The sequence below is a fragment of the Anarhichas minor genome, unplaced genomic scaffold (assembly GCF_050575085.1).
Source record: "Anarhichas minor isolate MPS153535 unplaced genomic scaffold, ASM5057508v1 ptg000024l, whole genome shotgun sequence".
In the NCBI taxonomy this organism is placed as follows: domain Eukaryota; kingdom Metazoa; phylum Chordata; class Actinopteri; order Perciformes; family Anarhichadidae; genus Anarhichas; species Anarhichas minor.
In genome coordinates this window covers 365,664-384,303 of record NW_027466470.1, presented here as the reverse complement: position 1 = coordinate 384,303, position 18,640 = coordinate 365,664, and the positions used below count along the sequence as shown (strand labels likewise).

Here is an 18,640-nt window from a genome sequence, read left to right as displayed (position 1 = left end):
TGTAGTTCTGTGACTCTCTCCGTGTCATTCAGGGAAACCTTGTGATGTTGTTTAAATCGTAGAGAAAGTCAATGACAGAAGATGGCTTGATGTTGCACAACGTTTTGTGTTTTTCACACGCTTCTTGGAGAATAGTTTTGAGGTTCTTTCTCAAAGGCTTTGATGAAACCGTGACCGGTCAGAGCGAGTCACCGCCTTGGCCCCGTTATTGGTGTTTAGTGTCGTTTGTAATACGATTGTTTGGCACAAATATGTTTTTTAATCCATTTGATTATGAAGTGGTGATCCTCCAAATTTGGTGCAAAGCCAAGTTCATGTGCAACCCCCCCCCCCCCCCCTCTCTTATAAACCAGTTATTTAACTCGTGTGAATGAAAACATGTCCGTTAATCTTCTGCTGTTGTGAATCAGAAGTCGCCCTGCAGGTTTCCAACAGTCAAAGTCTGCGTGTGTCGTGTTGCTGCAAGCAATGGAAACCAAGTGGAGGATGCTCTGTGCAGAGCAACAGCACTCACTGCACTCATTATGGGATGATCACTGATCATGAGGGAAACAAATGCAGAAGAAACTCGTGTCACACATGAAGTATTTACGGGGCTGAATGTACCAGAACGAGTATCTTATGTGAGCCTTTAAGTTGGCACGTTATACGTTCACCTCACAGGAGACCCACGGTCACTGCGATGCTTTCTTTGTCCTCTCTGGCTGCCAGTGAGAGACGTGCGTACGTAGCATATCATAGACACATGGACACATCGACGGTAAACATAGAAGTGTTGTGAACGTTGCAAAATGTGGTTTAGCATCATGAAAATGAGTTAGCAAGGGCGTTGGCTAACGTTAGCTGCTAAATCAGGTCTGAGTGTGTTGCTGAGATACAGAAAGGGTTGAGAATGCTATTTCAGTGTCACAACGTTCAGAGGACATGTGGCTTGGTGAAAATATTTAATTTGGTGACGATGGAGCTATGGGCTATGAACAATCGTCATAATCTCTGTTCACCTTCATTACATTACATTGCAGTCATTCTGCAGACGCTTTTATCCAACGCGACTTACAATAAGTGTGTTCAACATCGGTATTCAAGAGAACTAGTCACCAGAAGTACATCTCCTTTTAAACAAGCATCCATCGGTGTGATGGACTCAGGACGCCCGCTGCTCTCCTCAGACGTTGGGGCGGCGGTGAAACCATGTGACACAGAAACAGGAAGCTGAAGCTCTGTTTGTACTCGTAGCTTGAGTCTCTACAGATGGAGCGTGAACTCAGAGCGTGCACGGAGGCGTTGATGCTAAACGTGCTGTTCGTTGTTTTGCATCTCTGAAAACACCAGAGGACGAACAAACAAAACCAACTGTTAAGAATGAATGTAGAGGGTTTTTAATGATCTGTAAACTCGTATCTCATATTCATAAACTACTTTATTACCTTTATACAAACACTTTAAAGTCCAGTATTACATGTACTATAAAGAAACTAAGGTTGAACATCCTGTAAACTATTTGATTTGGCTGAAAGACATGTGTTCAAATGTAGGTTTTGAAGATGTATCCTCACACAACGCTTCATAGAATATCTAATTTTTCGTGCGTTTTCCTACAAAAGTCCAGCAACACGTTTAAATTGCTGTTACATGCGTACTTCTTTTCAAAATATACTTGCGTCTTTACAGGAAACAAAAGTGCTTAGTTAGTGTTAGTAAAAGATCGTCACTTGGCTTAAGAGAACCGGGGTTAAGTTACGTGACTAAAGCATCAACATTGACTTCTGGTTTCACAGGACTCAACTGCTGTGAGGAAACAGTGTAGAGCTCTGTTGAGTCTTCACATTATATATATTTGTTATATATTTGTGTATAAATTCTTGCGTCTCTGAGTGAGCGTAGTCAAAGTCGATATCTTCTTTCAAATATTGATGCAAGATGCCCCCCCCCCCATTAGTGATTTAAGTGTCTTTACATCATGAAACATTTGGGAGGATGCACCGTGCTGTTACGTTTGACCTCCACTAGACATGTACAGTTGTAGTGGGAAAACAGATATTCTAAAAAGCTTCTTTTTGTTAATAGACAGGCGGCAACTTCCGGTTTTGACATTTGAATCCAAAGCTTCATGTGTTAAAGCTGCATTCTCTCTAGTGTCCACCAGGGGGCGACTCCTCTGGTTGTATAGAAGTCTATGAGAAAATGACTCTACTTCTCTCTTGATTTATTACCTCAGTAAACATTGTAAACATGAGTTTATGGTCTCAATCTCTAGTTCCAAGTCTTCTTCAATACAGTATGATGTTCATTTAGTACATTATGGTCCATTTAGAGTCAAACAGACCATAAAGCAGGGGATGCTTTAGGGCGGGGCTACACAGTGATTGACAGGTCTCTACCAGAGACGTATACAGCGTCTCTACGTCACTCCTCCTCAGTCCAGATATGGTCACTTCCTGTTCACTGGTTGCAAAAAACAAGATGGCGACGGCCAGAACGCAGAATTCGAGGCTTCAAAACATCCACAAACCAACGAGACGTCACCACGACTACGTCTACTTCTTGTAAACAGTCTACAGTAATAGAGGCTAAGCCCCTCCCCTTTCTGTTAACCACGGGACCTTATTTCACACAAAATATTAACAATATTAATAAAATTATCTTTCATAAATAATTAAATTTAAATAATTCAAACGGGATAAAACATTGCTCCAGGAAGGGGCGGGACTTGTTCTTTCTATTACAATTTGACAATATTTAGTTTATTATTTATGTTTGTTGCTCTCTGTCACGGACAGTAAAGAGACGACAAATATCTCGACCCTGAAAACAAGATTATCATAATTTAGTGAGAACCCTGTTCAGTGTTGATGCTCCTCACACATTAAGGAACAAATGTCACATTAAGTTTACCATTTAATAAAGTGAACTACGATCATATCGTCACAATATGATTCTAAATGATGGTGAGTCATAACTCGGTGCGGCTCCGTCGTGGGCTTTGCCTCCGGATGTTGGATCATAATTAATGTGGCATGTCTCAGTGATCTGATTCCTGCCACGCAGTTTCCAATCTGCCAAAACCCCCCAAAATATGGATGTCTGCAGCCGGCCCAGTCCGGTGTAATCCCTCTGTGGACACGACGATTACCCCGAGTCCATAATCCCCCCCCCCCCCACCACTGATTTAAAGAGAGACCGTTTGTGTTCTCCAGCTCCGACTGGCCTCGTTCCTCTCAGAGAAACAGATTTACAGGGTTGAAGGTCGGAGAATAGTTTATGAAACTCCTCCTCACAAGTTCCCCAACAAACAAAGTCGACAAAGTCTTCAAAATGTCTCGTTCTGTCCGACCAACGGTCCAGAACCTCGAGAGGTTAATTCTGCTGGAATAAAAACTCCTACAGAACCTGGAACCAAAGACTACGTAGAGGTTTTACTCAAACGCAGATATCTCAACAACTATTTAAAGGATTGTCATGAAATTCAACACAGACGTTCATGTTCCCCAGAGGATGACTCACGTTGACTTTGGTGATCCTCGGACTAAATCGCCACCAGCAGGTCAAAGGTTCACTGTTAGAGGGGCGTGTTGGAGACCTAGAACTAGGAACTGTTTTTAGTCTCACCATAGTGAGACTAATACTGAGAACCAGTCTCAGTATAGTCCTGATCCTCTATATGAACCAGTGCCAGATCCTCCAGCAGAAACCGGTCCACCGTGGACAGACCCGACACCACGCTGCAGGAGACCCAGGACATATTGCTGGACCCGCTGGAGGGAAGGGAGGCACGAGAGAACCAGGACTGAGAGGGTTCAGACTGTCAGACCTGCTGCAGTAACATGAGAGGTTCTAAAGGGAGTCTGGAGCTCAGAGACACGACCACTTTAGTCCACAGGGGGCGACAGAACATGAAAGTTCCTGGTAGTAACTTTGAGTGAAGGATCTGAATACTTCTTCACCTCTTTGTACACGTGTTGTGTTTAAAGTACTTGTTAGCGCTGAGCCCTCCTCACAGCTGGTGAACAGGGAGGTTATCCTGAGTGTGGTGGACTGACTGACGTTATTCTGCTCTATGTGCAGGAGGGGAACCGTTGGATGCTTTCACTGACGGGATAAAGTTTTCATAATCATCTGTGTGAAGAAGAGAGTTTAACTTCACCAGCGTTTAAAGCTCTTTAATGTTCCTGGTGCTTCAGTTTGCATCGGTCGTCATTAAACCGTTAAACCAGCGTTTTCATCCTCGTCGTCGACTCTGGGCGTGGTGAGTTCAAGGTCTGCGTGTTATCCTGGACGCTGTTTCTGATAGGTGTGGTCCTTTATTAGAGGTTCTCTGATCGGTCCCTGGGTCTGTCCTCTGACTCTAATGTGACTCAGTGAGCTAGAGATCATCACGATGAAGAACTCTCTGCTCTTGTTCTACTACATCTACTCAAGTACTCGACCACAATGGTGAGGTACTTGTACATCTTTATTTAACTTTAAACCTCTTGTCTACTACATCTTCATTTATTGACAATATGAGTTCATAGTTCGGCTACTTCTCAGATTCTTACACTAAATATTATTTAACTAATACACAGCGATGTTTTATTAAGTAGTTTATATCCGAGTTAAATGAAATGACATTTTGAACGTAGGACTTTTACTTTAAGCTCCAGTAAATGATTTAATATTAAACGTATTGTTTTTGTCTCGTAGACACCTGTTTTGTTCCTCTTCTTCTTCTTCTTCTGTAGTTTTCAGAGCTGTGTGAATCGTAGTCTTTAACGTCGACTTCTGACCAATTGTAAAAATCTCCATATGTTATAAAAACGGTAGAAACTGACTGAGAACGTTGTAGAACAGGTGAAGACTGAGTATTCCACTACGCAGACCGCCAAAATAAAATACTCATACTGACCACTGAGCCAAGTCAGCGTGAGATCAGGCACCAGCTGTAAGATGAAGAACGTCTCTGTTCTCTGGTGGTAACACGGCGTCGTCATGTGATCGGTGTTCACTGTGTTCACTGTTCTTCTGTGACAGCGACGGTCAAAAGGTTTCAGACACGAGGAACTTTAACATCATTAGTCCTGGAGGAAGGTTTAGGGTTATGGGAGGAAGAAGAGTCGGATCGTCTCATGATGTACAAGTAGAACAGACACGAAGCTGTCGCCAACTAACACATATTTAAATAGCCTCTATTTTCACCTGATTTATGTTAAAAAACGCCGCTTTTTACGCCGTTTAAAAACGTAAAAAACTCAGTTTTATGTTTTTTCCCTCATGGTCGTGAGCCCCTCCTTCTGATCTGCATAACCAGGAAGCCCAAAGCTGCTGTAACCAATCGGTGAACAGCAAAGCCAGATCAAAGAGGTGCATCGATGGAGCCGTTTGTTTTTCTTTTTTAAACCGTAAAAAGCAGCGTTTTGAAGTCTGTTTAAAGGCGGTTTTTAAATTATTATTTTTACCATAAATCAGGTGAAATAGAGGCGTTTAATGTCACTCTTGGCTCTCCATACTCCCCCCCCCCCCCCCCCCCCCCTCCTTATGAGTTAGGAAACAGCTCGCTGGTTTCACTGTAAGACAATCTCTCAACAGCCTCCCACAGTCCACAGGGGTCCTCTATATATATATATATATATATCTATATATATCTATCTATCTATTAGATTTTACTGAGTTAGCTTGCTAATGTCTCCATGATGTCACATGACCTGCTGGGTTTGTTCTACTGTGTGTGTTCACTTTCTTTCTAAAATATAAACCAGTACTTTATAAACAAGTGTGATTTGTGTTGATTCCGTTTGATGAAACTACTTTCTAGGAAATTAAACTGACCCCCCCCACACACACACACACACACACACACACACACACACACACAGTGTTGTTGAAGAGTTGCTCATCATGTGCAGTTGTTAAAGTAAAGCTGCTGCTGGATGACCTGTTTGTTGTCTCTGGAGTAACCTGATGAATGTGAACAGCTGACTCTGACCTGTACCCCCCCCCCCCCCCCTGCTCTGCTATGATTCGTCCTCTGAAACAGAGCTCATGTGTGTCTGTTTCTTCATCCTACACTTAAATGCTTTTTGTCACAATTTGATCATGTTTAACTTCTACCACCATCGGTTGAACCTTTCTTTTTGGACGAAGCTAAAGATGAGAACTTTAAGTGTTTTTACATCAAATGCAGTGTTAAAACGTCTTGCCGGGTCATTTTATTCAACTAAAACGTGCTGATTTAACTGGTTAACATGTACCTGGATTGTGCGTCAGAGTGACACCTCTGTGGTTTGTTTTGGTCTGACTTTAAAATAGAATAACCGTCTTCTCGTCCTCGTCGCCACAGATATCCAGGAGTTTTACGAAGTGACCTTATTGGACAGCCAGAGATGGGCGGAGTCTTCCAAGGCGGCGGACCCCATGGCGCCCGTCCACCTGTGGGACTTCTCCAGCCTTCAAAGCACAACGGTGACCTCGGACACTCTGCCCAGCCTTAGCACCAGCATCGAGGTAAGAAGCCCCGCCCCTCACCTGTCTGCCCAGTCATGTGACCGCTCTCTCTCTCTCTCTCGCTCTCGCTCTCTGTGATTCTGTTCTGGTGAACGTCGTGTTGTCGTGTTGGTAAAAATAGATCACACCTCTGAAAACATCACAGCACGATGTCTGGAGGAGCGTTTGTTCTGATGGATACTGAGCTGCTTCAGGCTCCTGTGTGGATTCTTGTTCATGTGAACAACCAGTGTGGGAGCACACCCGAGTCGTCCCAAAGAGGATCGACAACACTTGTCATCTGCTCCTCTTCCAGTGTCCACTTGTATTCCTCTAAGAAAAGCTTGTTTCCACTTAGAACTGACTCTTTAACGGGTAGAATTACAGTTTTTTGACGACAGAAACGAGACTAAAACTTCATGAAAAGAGAACAGTGAGTGAAGTATTTTACATTTTTTGTGATAATGTGAAAGATGGACGAATGGACAAATGAATAATTACTGTTTTAATGCAAAGTTGTCCTCAACGAATCACAAGGAAATCAAAAGGTAACAATGGATTCCTGTCACACCTGAGTTTGTTTCACTCGAGTTTGATGAATATTGATTCGATCAGTACTTTGGTCATCTGGAGCATCACAAATATTAACATATCTCTAGTTTCTGAATCTTGGTTTTTGGAAGTCGCCAAGTTTTTGTTTGCAACCAGAAGTGACAGGAGAGGGAGGAGCTAAGTACAACCGAACCCTTATTTTTAGGCGACCAAAATGTTACAATTAACCTTTTCATGAAGTGAAAACACTGTAAAAAGTGTTAAAGTTGAAAGACAAAAACACGGACAACCCTGTGATAGAGACCTGTCACTCACCGTGTAGCCCCGCCCTAAAGCATCCCCTGCTTTATGGTCTGTTTGACTCTAAATGGACCATAATGTACTAAATGAACATCATGCTGTATTGAAGAAGACTTGAAACTAGAGATTGAGACCATAAACTCATGTATACAATGTTTACTGAGGTAATAAATCAAGAGAGAAGTAGAGTCATTTTCTCATAGACTTCTATACAACCAGAGGAGTCGCCCCCTGGTGGACACTAGAGAGAATGCAGCTTTAACACATTTTCCTCCTGAGAACATTTGAAAGGCAGACCTGCAGCGTCATCAAGTTTCTGTTTATTTCTCTGGTTAGCAGAAGGCTAAGCTAGACTATTAGCAACAATTTCTCTCCATCTCTTCAATGTTTTGTCTGATATCTAGCGAGCTACGATATCAACAGTTTATCATCTCAGATGTTTGCGATATTGATTCTGTCACTGGATGTGTAACTTCAGCCCTTCTACTCCGATCTGATTCCTGTTCACCTCCAGTCTTTCTGTTCTTCCCTCCAGCTAACGCCGTGATGTAACATGACTCTGTTAACGGCTCTGTAGCGTCATCGGTGAATGTTTGCTGCTTCTCTTCTATGATAAAACTGTAGGTTGGCAAAAACAAGACATTTTAACACTTTGATGGACATTTCTTACTATTTTCAGACTTTTTATTTTAGACCAAACAGTTGATCAGTTCACCGAGAGTATAATCTGCTGACTGCTGGATAATTTAACAAATGGTTGGTAGCATCATTTCACAGGTGAAGGTAGTCTGAGGTAGTTACAACTGGGAACAGTTAGTATGAAAGCAGCTTTACAATAAAGTGCGTCTGAATATACTCTAAAGGGGGGGATTGTTTTGAGCTGTCAGTAGTTGAGGATTCGTGTCTTTTACCAGCATTAGTTCGTTAACATTAATTCACTGAGGATTAATCGGATATGTGTTTTGTTTAATGATGAGTCAGAAATCTTCTCAGAGCAAAGCTTGTGTGAAAGTAAAGATGATAAAATCAAACAAAGTGATCTGTTCAGCAGTTTCTCTGCAATCTCAGGTTTCCATAACAGTTCATGGGATTAGAAGGGAATTAGAAAAGAATCTACAAAACGTCATCTTCTGGTCCTGGTATGGACATTTATTATTTTACAGCTGAAGTTTGTGGAGGAAACAGTAAACAGCTGGTGTCTGGAACAACGGAGTGAACTGGATATATTTAATCCAACCTTTATTCAGACGGGATAATCCCGTCGAGATTTTAAATCTCATTTACAAAGGAGTCCTGATGCTGTAATATTAATATCAGACAGACTAAGACCATCAAAGAGACCTTTCTTTAATGGCTTCGTCTAAAGTTCTGCTTCTTTTGGTGAGGTTTACGTCCACAATGTCGGTACAGTAAGAAGCATCAGGGAGAGCAACTGGGGAAGGACGACGACGGGACGGGACGTAAGAGACGACGGGGCGTAGGAGACACGTTAGCTGTTAGCTCCGTGCTGTCCATAGACGTCACTATGATTACTCTGAGCATCATGATGGGAATGAATCACACCATCATTGTGTGGGAGTAAGTTGTTCCAGATGTTTTAGGGTTGTTCTTTCTCGGCTTATTTTTGACTTGCAGTGGTGACGACTTGTGAACTTGTCTTCTACTTCTCCTCCACTCACCGACACGTTGTGTCTGCGCCGCTGTTTGTTTGTACCGATCTACGTTCTGTGAAGAGTCCATAAGCAAAAAGTAGTCGACTAGGAATCTGGATTCACAAAACTGAAAGTCAAATTGTGTTTAACGGTCTTTATCTTCACAGCCACTGTTTTCTACTGTAACTCCACCCGTGTGGCACTGAACCAGGCTCAAAACAAACACACCCACTGTGTGCACATCCAGCGTGTTTGCATTGAACTTCTCTCTCTTTCCTCTCTCTCCGATTTGTAAAACAAACCTGGTCCCTCGTAGGACTCCCCCCTCCTAAATGAAATCCTGCACACGTTGGTGCAGGCCAAACGCCCCCCCGGCCCTGACGGACAAGTAAGTACCGGACGCCTGCTGTTGGTGTGGGGGGGGGGGGGGGGTGTCGTCCACCCTCGCTGCATGTCCCATCCAGTCCTCATGTCCCATCCAGTCCTCATGTCCCATCCAGTCCTCATGTTCCATCCAGTCCTCATGTCCCATCCAGTCCTCATGTCCCATCCAGTCCTCATGTGCTTTGGATCATCGGAGGGGGCAGAGTGTGGCTCATGTTGGGCCTGCGATGGCCTCAAGGTGTCGCTGTAGTTCATGTGGGCGATTGTGGCTCAGTGGATAGCAGGGCCGTCTTTTAATCAGAGGGTCAGCCGGTTCGAACCCCGGCTCCGCTAGTCGCATGTCGATGTGTCCTTGAGCAAGACACTTAACCCCAAAATTGCTCCCGCTGTGCCTACGGTGTATAAATGTGATAGACTCTGAAGTCGCTTTGGATAAAATGACTGTAATGTAATTCACATCGACACAAAGATGGAAAACATGAAACCAGACGAGGAACGATGAAGAAGCAGCCGGTAAACAGGAGAAACGTGTCGCTGTGAAACATCCACAACGCTGATATTAAACGTGTTTTCATTCATACATCGAGATGAATTTAAAGTCTTTGGAGAAACTTTCACAGGGAATCAAATTTAGATTATTTAAAATGAAAGCTGCTGTTTTAGACTCGGCTTCCTGTAGAAACATCAGACTAATTCACAGAAGATCTGCAGCATCAAATATTTGAAAGAGACCAAACATGTTTAAAATGTTTGAATACAATGACTTCTTACAGTTAATAACTTTATTTATTTACGTATCGCCTTTAAAAACAGAGTTTACAGAGTGCTTTGACAGACAAAGCAGCAAAAACAAAGTAATAATGACAATAACAGAAAGCTCAGTGAGACCACCGATGAGATTAAAATAGACTATTTATTTGTAAAATCATCACATATAAGCCAGTCTGTAACGACGTGTTTTAATGAGTTAATTTAAAAGAGATTAATTAAACCTGTAAAGAATACGACTGAAGTAACGTGAGGACGGAACGTAGAAATCTGAATCCATGACGCTCAGACGCTGCTCTGCAGAAGAAGAAGAGTATTTATTAAGATCGTAAGTAGTCGTTGTGCAGACAGGTGTGACCTGTTGATCCAGGTGTGACCTGTTGATCCAGGTGTGACCTGTTGATCCAGGTGTGACCTGTTGATCCAGGTGTGACCTGTTGATCCAGGTGTGCATCAGGTGATCCGACTCATTGGACGTCTGATCGTCTCTCTCTGTTCCAGCTGCTTCTCTCCTCTCTGGTTTCATATGAATGGATTAATAAAAGACTTTTCTATATTGAGAAGAATCACAGCGACATGTTGAGGTAGTCTGTGCTGCGTTCAGGGGTCCTGGGTTCATTGTGCTTCATTCATTTTTGGTTGATGTGGTCGGGTCTGAACAGTACACCTCCTGTCCTTTAAACACACACTCAGCTGTGGAACTTCTACACTGTGGTGCTTTGGTCCCATCCACAGATTGAACATGAAGTGTATGAGTAGAACACGACTTCACACAGGTAGAGAGGTTCACCTGTCAGAGCAGCAGCTGATCACCTGTCTCCTCTACTTTATGTGACATCAGCTCTGTAACCGTCACACTCAATCTCTCTGCTTTCTGTTCACACTTCTGTCACTCTCGTCCTAAAAAAGGTGAATTTATAAGAGCGATGAAACATATAAAATATCTCCATAGTGACACTGAAGCACCTGGAAAAATAATGGAATAATAATAAATTATAAATAATGACTGAACATGGAATCAAAAAATATTTTATGTTAGAATGTAAAAATGTATTAATTATAAGATGTACATGATGCAGTCATCTGATGTCCCTGATACTTTGCCGGTTCATGTGTTAGTTCACTTTATATTTGTAAGAGATCACTTTATTTCTTTGTAAAACAGCGCCCCCGTCTGCTCATCAGTATGAGTGCAGGTGGAGAGCGGTACTGCAGCCCGGGAGACGGGACACACACTGACACTAAACAGAATGGCACAAAGTGAGACTTGCTGCCTCTAGAGGAGCTGTGCTGATGTTCAGGACCTTCATGGTGGCGGTTCATGTGGACTCACTTCTGCTTTTTAATGGTTTTGACTCTGTTGAGGTTTGTGTTTCATGTGTTCATCATGTGTTAATAAGTGAATGTGTGGTAGAGGAGTACTGAGGAGGAGGTCTGATGTATTTGTACCTCTACAGGTTGTTCAGGAGTATTTAAAATAATTATATTACATTTAAATTAATAGTAAATAATTATACAAATTCAAATAGAATTATACTAAGTTGTAATAAGTAGTACTTCTCAGTAAATCCATCAAATCAGACTGTTGTGTTTACAGAAGAGATGTAATATAGTTGTATATAATATGAGCAACATTGTGGACCTGCTCAAAGATCTGGAGCCCAGATTAGGGACCACTGTTAGTATATTAACTCTTAAATCACTGCAGTAAACGTACTAACACCATACTGATGAAACAATAACCCACTACCAGTAAAATACCTGCATTCAAAACCTCAGTCAATGTTATTATCAGCAACATGTACTTTCAGTGCAGAAAGTGAAAGTACCCGTGCAGTCAAATGTACATTATTTGTCTTTGACCTGAAGATCTCCCCCGAGCGTCTGCGTCAGAGCGATATCCGGTCTATCCCAAGACGAGGATTGTAACCAATCACATGTAGAGATACGATGGCGACTGGGTCGCGAGCGAGCAGTTTTAAGCTTCGCGAGACGGAATTTTGCTCGCGGAGTGACGTAAAAGTGCTCGCCAAAGTAAAATACGCGCGCGGCTGTTTGATTTTCGCGCGCGTATGGATCTCATTTGCGCTCTCGGATCTTGACAGTGATTTGCCTTCATAGTCCTCACGCAGGAACACATGCAGCAGAAGACTGAATACAGGCGTGGGTTGAATCCCCCATCGCCCTGTGTGTGTTATCAATAAGTCGTTATCAGTGTTGGCTGGTGGAACATGTTCTAGGGAGGGCCGTCCTATCAATGTCAGCAAACATCCCAGAATGATTTAATGCAAACAAATGAAAGTATCAAACACACATTACTACTTTGCAGTTAAATATTTAACATTTATTCCAACACGAAAAAAAAGCAGTAAATTACATTTTGATAAACACGTCAGGACATCTTCCCTCACAGGGAATTCAGTATTATATATATATATATATATATATATATTTATATATATATATATATATATATATATATATAAAATAACATAACGTGTATTTATTGAGATGCCCCTGTGGACCTTGTTATAGGAGGTAAAGATCAGGAGAAGTAAACATGAAGTGTAATTATGAATACTGATGTTAAATTAAGCTGTGATGAGTTTTCACTGTTAATTTAACATCTCAGTCACATGTTGATGCCTCCATGACCAAGTTAATCAGATGAGACTGAGGACAACTATGTAGAAGAAAAGATGTTCACTTTTCCTAATATGTAGTTCTCCATGTGTGTCCTGGTGTTCTCATGTTTCCTTGCCTCCTCATCCCTCACTCCCTAGCTGTCCGTGCTGGATCTGTCCCCGTTGTTTTAAAAAGCTAAATAAGTTATTAGCATGACGTCATCCAGCTAGCCAAACCTGTCTGGTGTTCAGCTAGTACAGAAGCTTCATGTACTGCTTCCCTTTCCCGCCAGTCTGCTGTCTGATTGTGAGGTCAGGCTGATCTGGGATCAGCTCTTTGGCTGCAGAATCTCGCGCTGGCGCTCTCCTGCAGAGACTTCTCCTGACGAGAACGCGCATCTAGGGGGGCAGAATCTTTTTGGCCCCACGCTGAATCTATTTGAGGGCGCTGATTGGCTCTTGATTCTCTTATCGGTTATTTTTGATTTATTTTGTGAGGAAAAAAAGACGTTTAATTAATGAAATAATCCTCATGAACACATAACGGAGCTCGTCCATAATAAAGAACCATAGAAGAGGTTAGAATGCAGCAGTGAGCTGAGACGACCAGCAGGGGGAGACACCTCACTGTAAGGAAAACAAGTTCCTCTGTACTGAGGATAGATATAGATCAGAGTCACATGACCAGAGACACACACACACACACACACACACACACACACACACACACACACACACACACACACACACACACACACCCAGGACACACACACACCTACACACACCGCTTTGTTACGCCATTTTTTGTCCCCCCGGACGACATCACGCTGGTCGTGACGTACGGAGGGCTGTGATTGGTCGGAGGACCAACAGCTGACATTGTGACCATGGTGACGGACGTAGTCTGATTTAGAATCAAATATAAACAGCTGTCAATGAATCCGGGTCTGATTCTGGTGAAATCAGATAACATCAAACTTCTATAGAACCAGAGGAGTCGCCCCCTGGTGGCCAGTAGAGAGAATGCAGCTTAAACACGTCTCCTGGTTTTAGAGTTCAGCGTTTTGTGTAATAAATGAACATCATGCTGTATTGAAGAAGACTTGAAACTAAAAGCATCCCCTGCTTTATGGTCTGTGTGACTCTAAATGGACCATAATGTACTAAATGAACATCATGCTGTATTGAAGAAGACTTGAAACTAGAGATTGAGACCATAAACTCATGTTTACAATGTTTACTGAGGTAATAAATCATGTGTAAACAACAGAAAGTAATCTATATAAAGACCGTAGATGTTAGAATATATAAGTTAAATAAAAACAGACTGTTAAGAATAAAACACAACGAGATGATGTGTTTAAAAGTCATTTTGAAACATCTCGTACCTCGTTACTTCTCCTCCATCTCCTCCCTTTTACTCTTCTCTTTTTCTTTCTCTCATTTCTCTGGCCCTCTCTCATGTTCCTCTTCTTCCTCCCTTCTTCCTCCTTTCCATCATCTTTTATGTTCTCCTCTTCCTCCATCTACTACTTTTCCTCTTCCTCTCTCCTTTCCTTCTCCTCTTTTTTGTCGTACCCTTCCTCCTTATCATGTTTTTATCATCCTCTTCCTCTTACTGTCTCTTCTTCTTTTTTACCTCCTCCTTTCCTTCATCTTTTCTGTCCTCTCCCTCCATCAACTACTTTTCCTCTTCCTCCGTCTCCTCCTCTCTTTTCCTTTGGTCCTTTACTTCTCATCTTTCTGCTCTTTTCCTCCACTTCTCCCCCACTTTCTCCTCTTCCGGTTTCCTCTTCCTCTTTTTTTCCTCCCTCCTCTTCCTCTCCTTCATCTTCTGTCTCCTCCTCTCCCTCTGCTCCACATCACTGACTCTGTCCTACATCACTCTACCTTCCCTGAGGATACACCCCCCCTCTCTCTGTTTCTCTCTCTCTCTCTCTCTCTCTCTCTCGCTCCCCACCCCCACCCCCCTCCCTCCCCCTTTCTCGTGTGACCAACTTCTCTCGCCCCCACCCCCCTCTCCCCGGAGACCAATCACACCCCCACAGAGGGAAGCTTCACACACACACTCATCATCATCATCACTCTGTCAGCGTAGAGAGCGAGAGGAGGAGAGAGGAGGAGAGGCGAGCGCCTGAGAGGAGTTCAAGAGGGAGAGGAATATATTTTACCAGAAGAAGAGGAAGGAGGAGGAGGAGGAGGGAGGAGGTTCTCCCTGAATGAAGGAAGATCTCTGGGAGTCGTTTCCTCTCCGCCGCGATGGAGCGCCGCGAGGAATGAGGGCGGATGGTGAGAGCAGGGAGCAGCAGCAGCAGCAGCAGCAGTGGTGGAGGGGAGGCTGGAGGTGGAGGAGGAGGTGCTGGAGGAGTCGGGCGACGTGGGAGGAGCCGGCGGTGCTCCCGGAGGAGCCGGCGGCTCTCGGCCAACTGCCCCCCCGGCTCCGAGAAGATGTCCCCCGGCTCCAAGAAGCTGGAGTGTTTCTCCCCCATGCTGTGCCACTGCAAGGTGGCCTGCACCAACAGCACCATCTCTCTCATGTTCGGCTGCAAGGTGGGTGGAAACATCTGGACGGAGGAGGGGGGGGGGGCGTGGTGCGTTCGTTTGTCAAACTGTAATTAGAAGAAAGAGGAGATGTTGTTGAAAAGGTTTGAGGTGAAGTTAAGACATCGTTTGTGAAATAAGTCCAAAGTGACCAAAAGTTAAATAAAGTCTGTTTTCTACCGGACGAGACGAAGGAAAGATCTTCACCTCGTGTTCAACGATTAATCGATTATTTCAATAGTTGAGTATTTTTCTGTTGTTTCTGCTCTAATCAGCACATTTTGAATTACATTAGTTTCATTTCCTCCCAGTTCTGTGTTTGAGTTTTGAATTTTAAAAACTCATTTTTAGCTTTAGTCCCGGTGATGTTTGGGTCAAGCCTCCTTAAAACACTGGATCCTACACTTCCCACAATGCACCTGCATCTTTTGGTTTGTTTTGTTGGAGGCAGCGTCGTCACTTCAAACACTGAAGTCATTATTTTAATTTGCTTAAATGCTTTTAAAAAGAATCTGTATTAACCACATCGTGCTGGTGGAGTTCATGTCTGATATTTCTCAACATCACACGCTGTGATTTATCAAATCAAGAGGCCGAGATATCTCAAAACATCACAAATGTCTTGTTGAAGAGTTTCTTTGAAAACAAAACTGCTGCTTCCAACATCAGAGATGAGATATGAAGCAGAGAATCACTGAAGGGCAGTGAACGCATCACAGAGAAGAGGAAACCACAGAATCACCGAGCGGCTGTGTTTACAGTTTGACCCGATAGGCCCCGCCCACGCCGCTTCAGTGACCCGACCATAAGAACCGGACGCTCTGATTGGCCGAGCGTCGGGAGGCCTGCACGTGCATGTGTGGTGGACATGTGATCTGTGAGGGAAACACAGAGATCAGCTGATGTTGATGTCAGACTGCGTTTCTTCACAAAAAACACATTTATATGAAATAATATTTAAGACGTCTCTCTGACATCTTTATATTTCTATTTCTGCTACATTTCTCTCTACAACTGAGGAGATGTCTGAAACAATCTCAGAAATATGAGACATTGTTTCAACCTCCAAATTTGTTTCTTAATATAAATATATGTGAAATATATTTTTTATATACTGTGTGTGTGTGTGTGTGTGTGTGTGTGTGTGCGTGTGTGTGTGGAATCATTAATTCTTTGTCTTTAGGGGAAACACTGGTCTATGAATATCTTCCTGTGTCAGCTGATAAATATTCTCCACATTCATTGTTTAGGTTTTTATTGATACTAGGACTCTTATTGATACTCTAATCGGTTCTTTTTGATTATTTTGTGAGAAAAAGACATTTAATGAAGAAAAGAGCTGCTGCTGTTTCCTCCCTCGTGAGGGTTTTACCCTCGTGAGGGTGTTTGAGACCACCAGAGTCTTCAGTGGTTCTCCTCCTGTGCAGCTTCAGTTGTTTCAGGTATTTGAACCAGAAGCAGCGTTTCATCCTCATCATGTGTTCATGTTACTGTGAAACATCCTTTATGTTAAGAGGAGAGTCTCTGTTCATGTGGAGAATCAGATCAGCATCTTGATCTTTGAGGAGAGTGAAGCCGTCTCTAGCTGGTGGAGTTTAACCTCCTGAATGTCATCCTGAGGATGTATGTGTCCGTCTCTTTGCAGCTCTGACACCTCGTGAAGACCTCCTCCTCTTCTTCCTCCTCCTCCTCTCAGGTTATCACAGAACAGAAGGATCTCTGTAGTCTTTGTAAACCGGTTTAAATGAGCCCTGACCCTCTGGCCTCTGATTGGACGATAGCTACAGTGTGATCTCTGAAACCTTACTGGATGTGATCGGTGTCTGAAACTCTTTATCTCTTTAATCTCAGACCAGATGATGAGCTAGATCTGATGGAAACCTGTGATGAAGCCCTGATGATCCATATTAACAGATCCAGATCCCTTTGTTTGATTAAAGCAGCTGGTCTGCACGGATCCACACTATTTATGTTTTTGTCGCCGTCCTACATTTTACAGATGACATGTGAACACATGATGATAACGTTATAATGTACCTTCAGCCAGTACTCGTGTTCACTGAGCAGAGCCTGAAGGCATCATAATGTAACTAAAGTGAACCTCCGTTGGTTAGCCGTTAGCGGTGCTGCTAACGTTACTAACGTTACACCTCTACACACAATAGAAATACCACGTGACCGTGGTGGAGTTCCTTTATAGACTAACGTGAAGTCACGTGACCGTGGTGGAGTTCCTTTATGGACTAACGTGAAGTCACGTGACCGTGGTGGAGTTCGTTTATGGACTAACGTGAAGTCACGTGACCGTGGTGGAGTTCCTTTATGGACTAACGTGAAGTCACGTGACCGTGGTGGAGTTCGTTTATGGACTAACGTGAAGTCGCGTGACCGTGGTGGAGTTCCTTTATAGACTAACGTGAATTCGCGTGACCGTGGTGGAGTTCCTTTATAGACTAACGTGAAGTCGCGTGACCGTGGTGGAGTTCCTTTATGGACTAACATGAAGTCACGTGACCGTGGTGGAGTTCCTTCATAGACTAACGTGAATTCGCGTGACCGTGGTGGAGTTCCTTTATAGACTAACGTGAATTCGCGTGACCGTGGTGGAGTTCCTTTATAGACTAACGTGAATTCGCGTGACCGTGGTGGAGTTCCTTTATGGACTAACGTGAAGTCACGTGACCGTGGTGGAGTTCCTTTATGGACTAACGTGAAGTCACGTGACCGTGGTGGAGTTCCTTTATAGACTAACGTGAAGTCACGTGACCGTGGTGGAGTTCCTTTATGGACTAACGTGAAGTCGCGTGACCGTGGTGGAGTTCCTTTATAGACTAACGTGAAGTCGCGTGACCGTGGTGGAGTTCCTTTATGGACTAACATGAAGTCACGTGACCGTGGTGGAGTTCCTTCATAGACTAACGTGAAGTCACGTGACCGTGGTGGAGTTCCTTTATAGACTAACGTGAAGTCACGTGACCGCGGTGGAGTTCCTTTATAGACTAACGTGAAGTCGCGTGACCGCGGTGGAGTTCCTTTATAGACTAACGTGAAGTCACGTGACCGTGGTGGAGTTCCTTTATGGACTAATGTGAAGTCGCGTGACCGTGGTGGTTCCTTTATGGACTAATGTGAAGTCACGTGACCGTGGTGGAGTTCCTTTATAGACTAACGTGAAGTCACGTGACCGTGGTGGAGTTCCTTTATAGACTAACGTGAAGTCGCGTGACCGCGGTGGAGTTCCTTTATAGACTAACGTGAAGTCACGTGACCGTGGTGGAGTTCCTTTATGGACTAACATGAAGTCACGTGACCGTGGTGTAGTTCCTTTATGGACTAATGTGAAGTCGCGTGACCGTGGTG

The 18,640-nt window shown here is 43.5% G+C and overlaps 1 protein-coding gene across 16 annotated transcripts in view; it reads left to right on the top strand.

The window, feature by feature from the left end:
* The window catches only part of dlg1b (discs large MAGUK scaffold protein 1b), an 82,992-nt gene that overhangs the window by 9,351 nt on the left and 55,001 nt on the right, over window positions 1–18,640 (top strand). For 9 of the 16 annotated variants that reach the window (XM_076097485.1, XM_076097484.1, XM_076097478.1 and 6 more), the window contains exons 3-5: window positions 6,317–6,480; window positions 9,280–9,351; window positions 15,188–15,289. In XM_076097485.1, the coding sequence (XP_075953600.1) occupies window positions 6,317–6,480; window positions 9,280–9,351; window positions 15,188–15,289 (338 nt within the window). The remainder of the gene's footprint in view (window positions 1–6,316; window positions 6,481–9,279; window positions 9,352–15,187; window positions 15,290–18,640) is intronic. The other 7 variants (XM_076097492.1, XM_076097488.1, XM_076097491.1 and 4 more) reach the window with 2 other exon arrangements.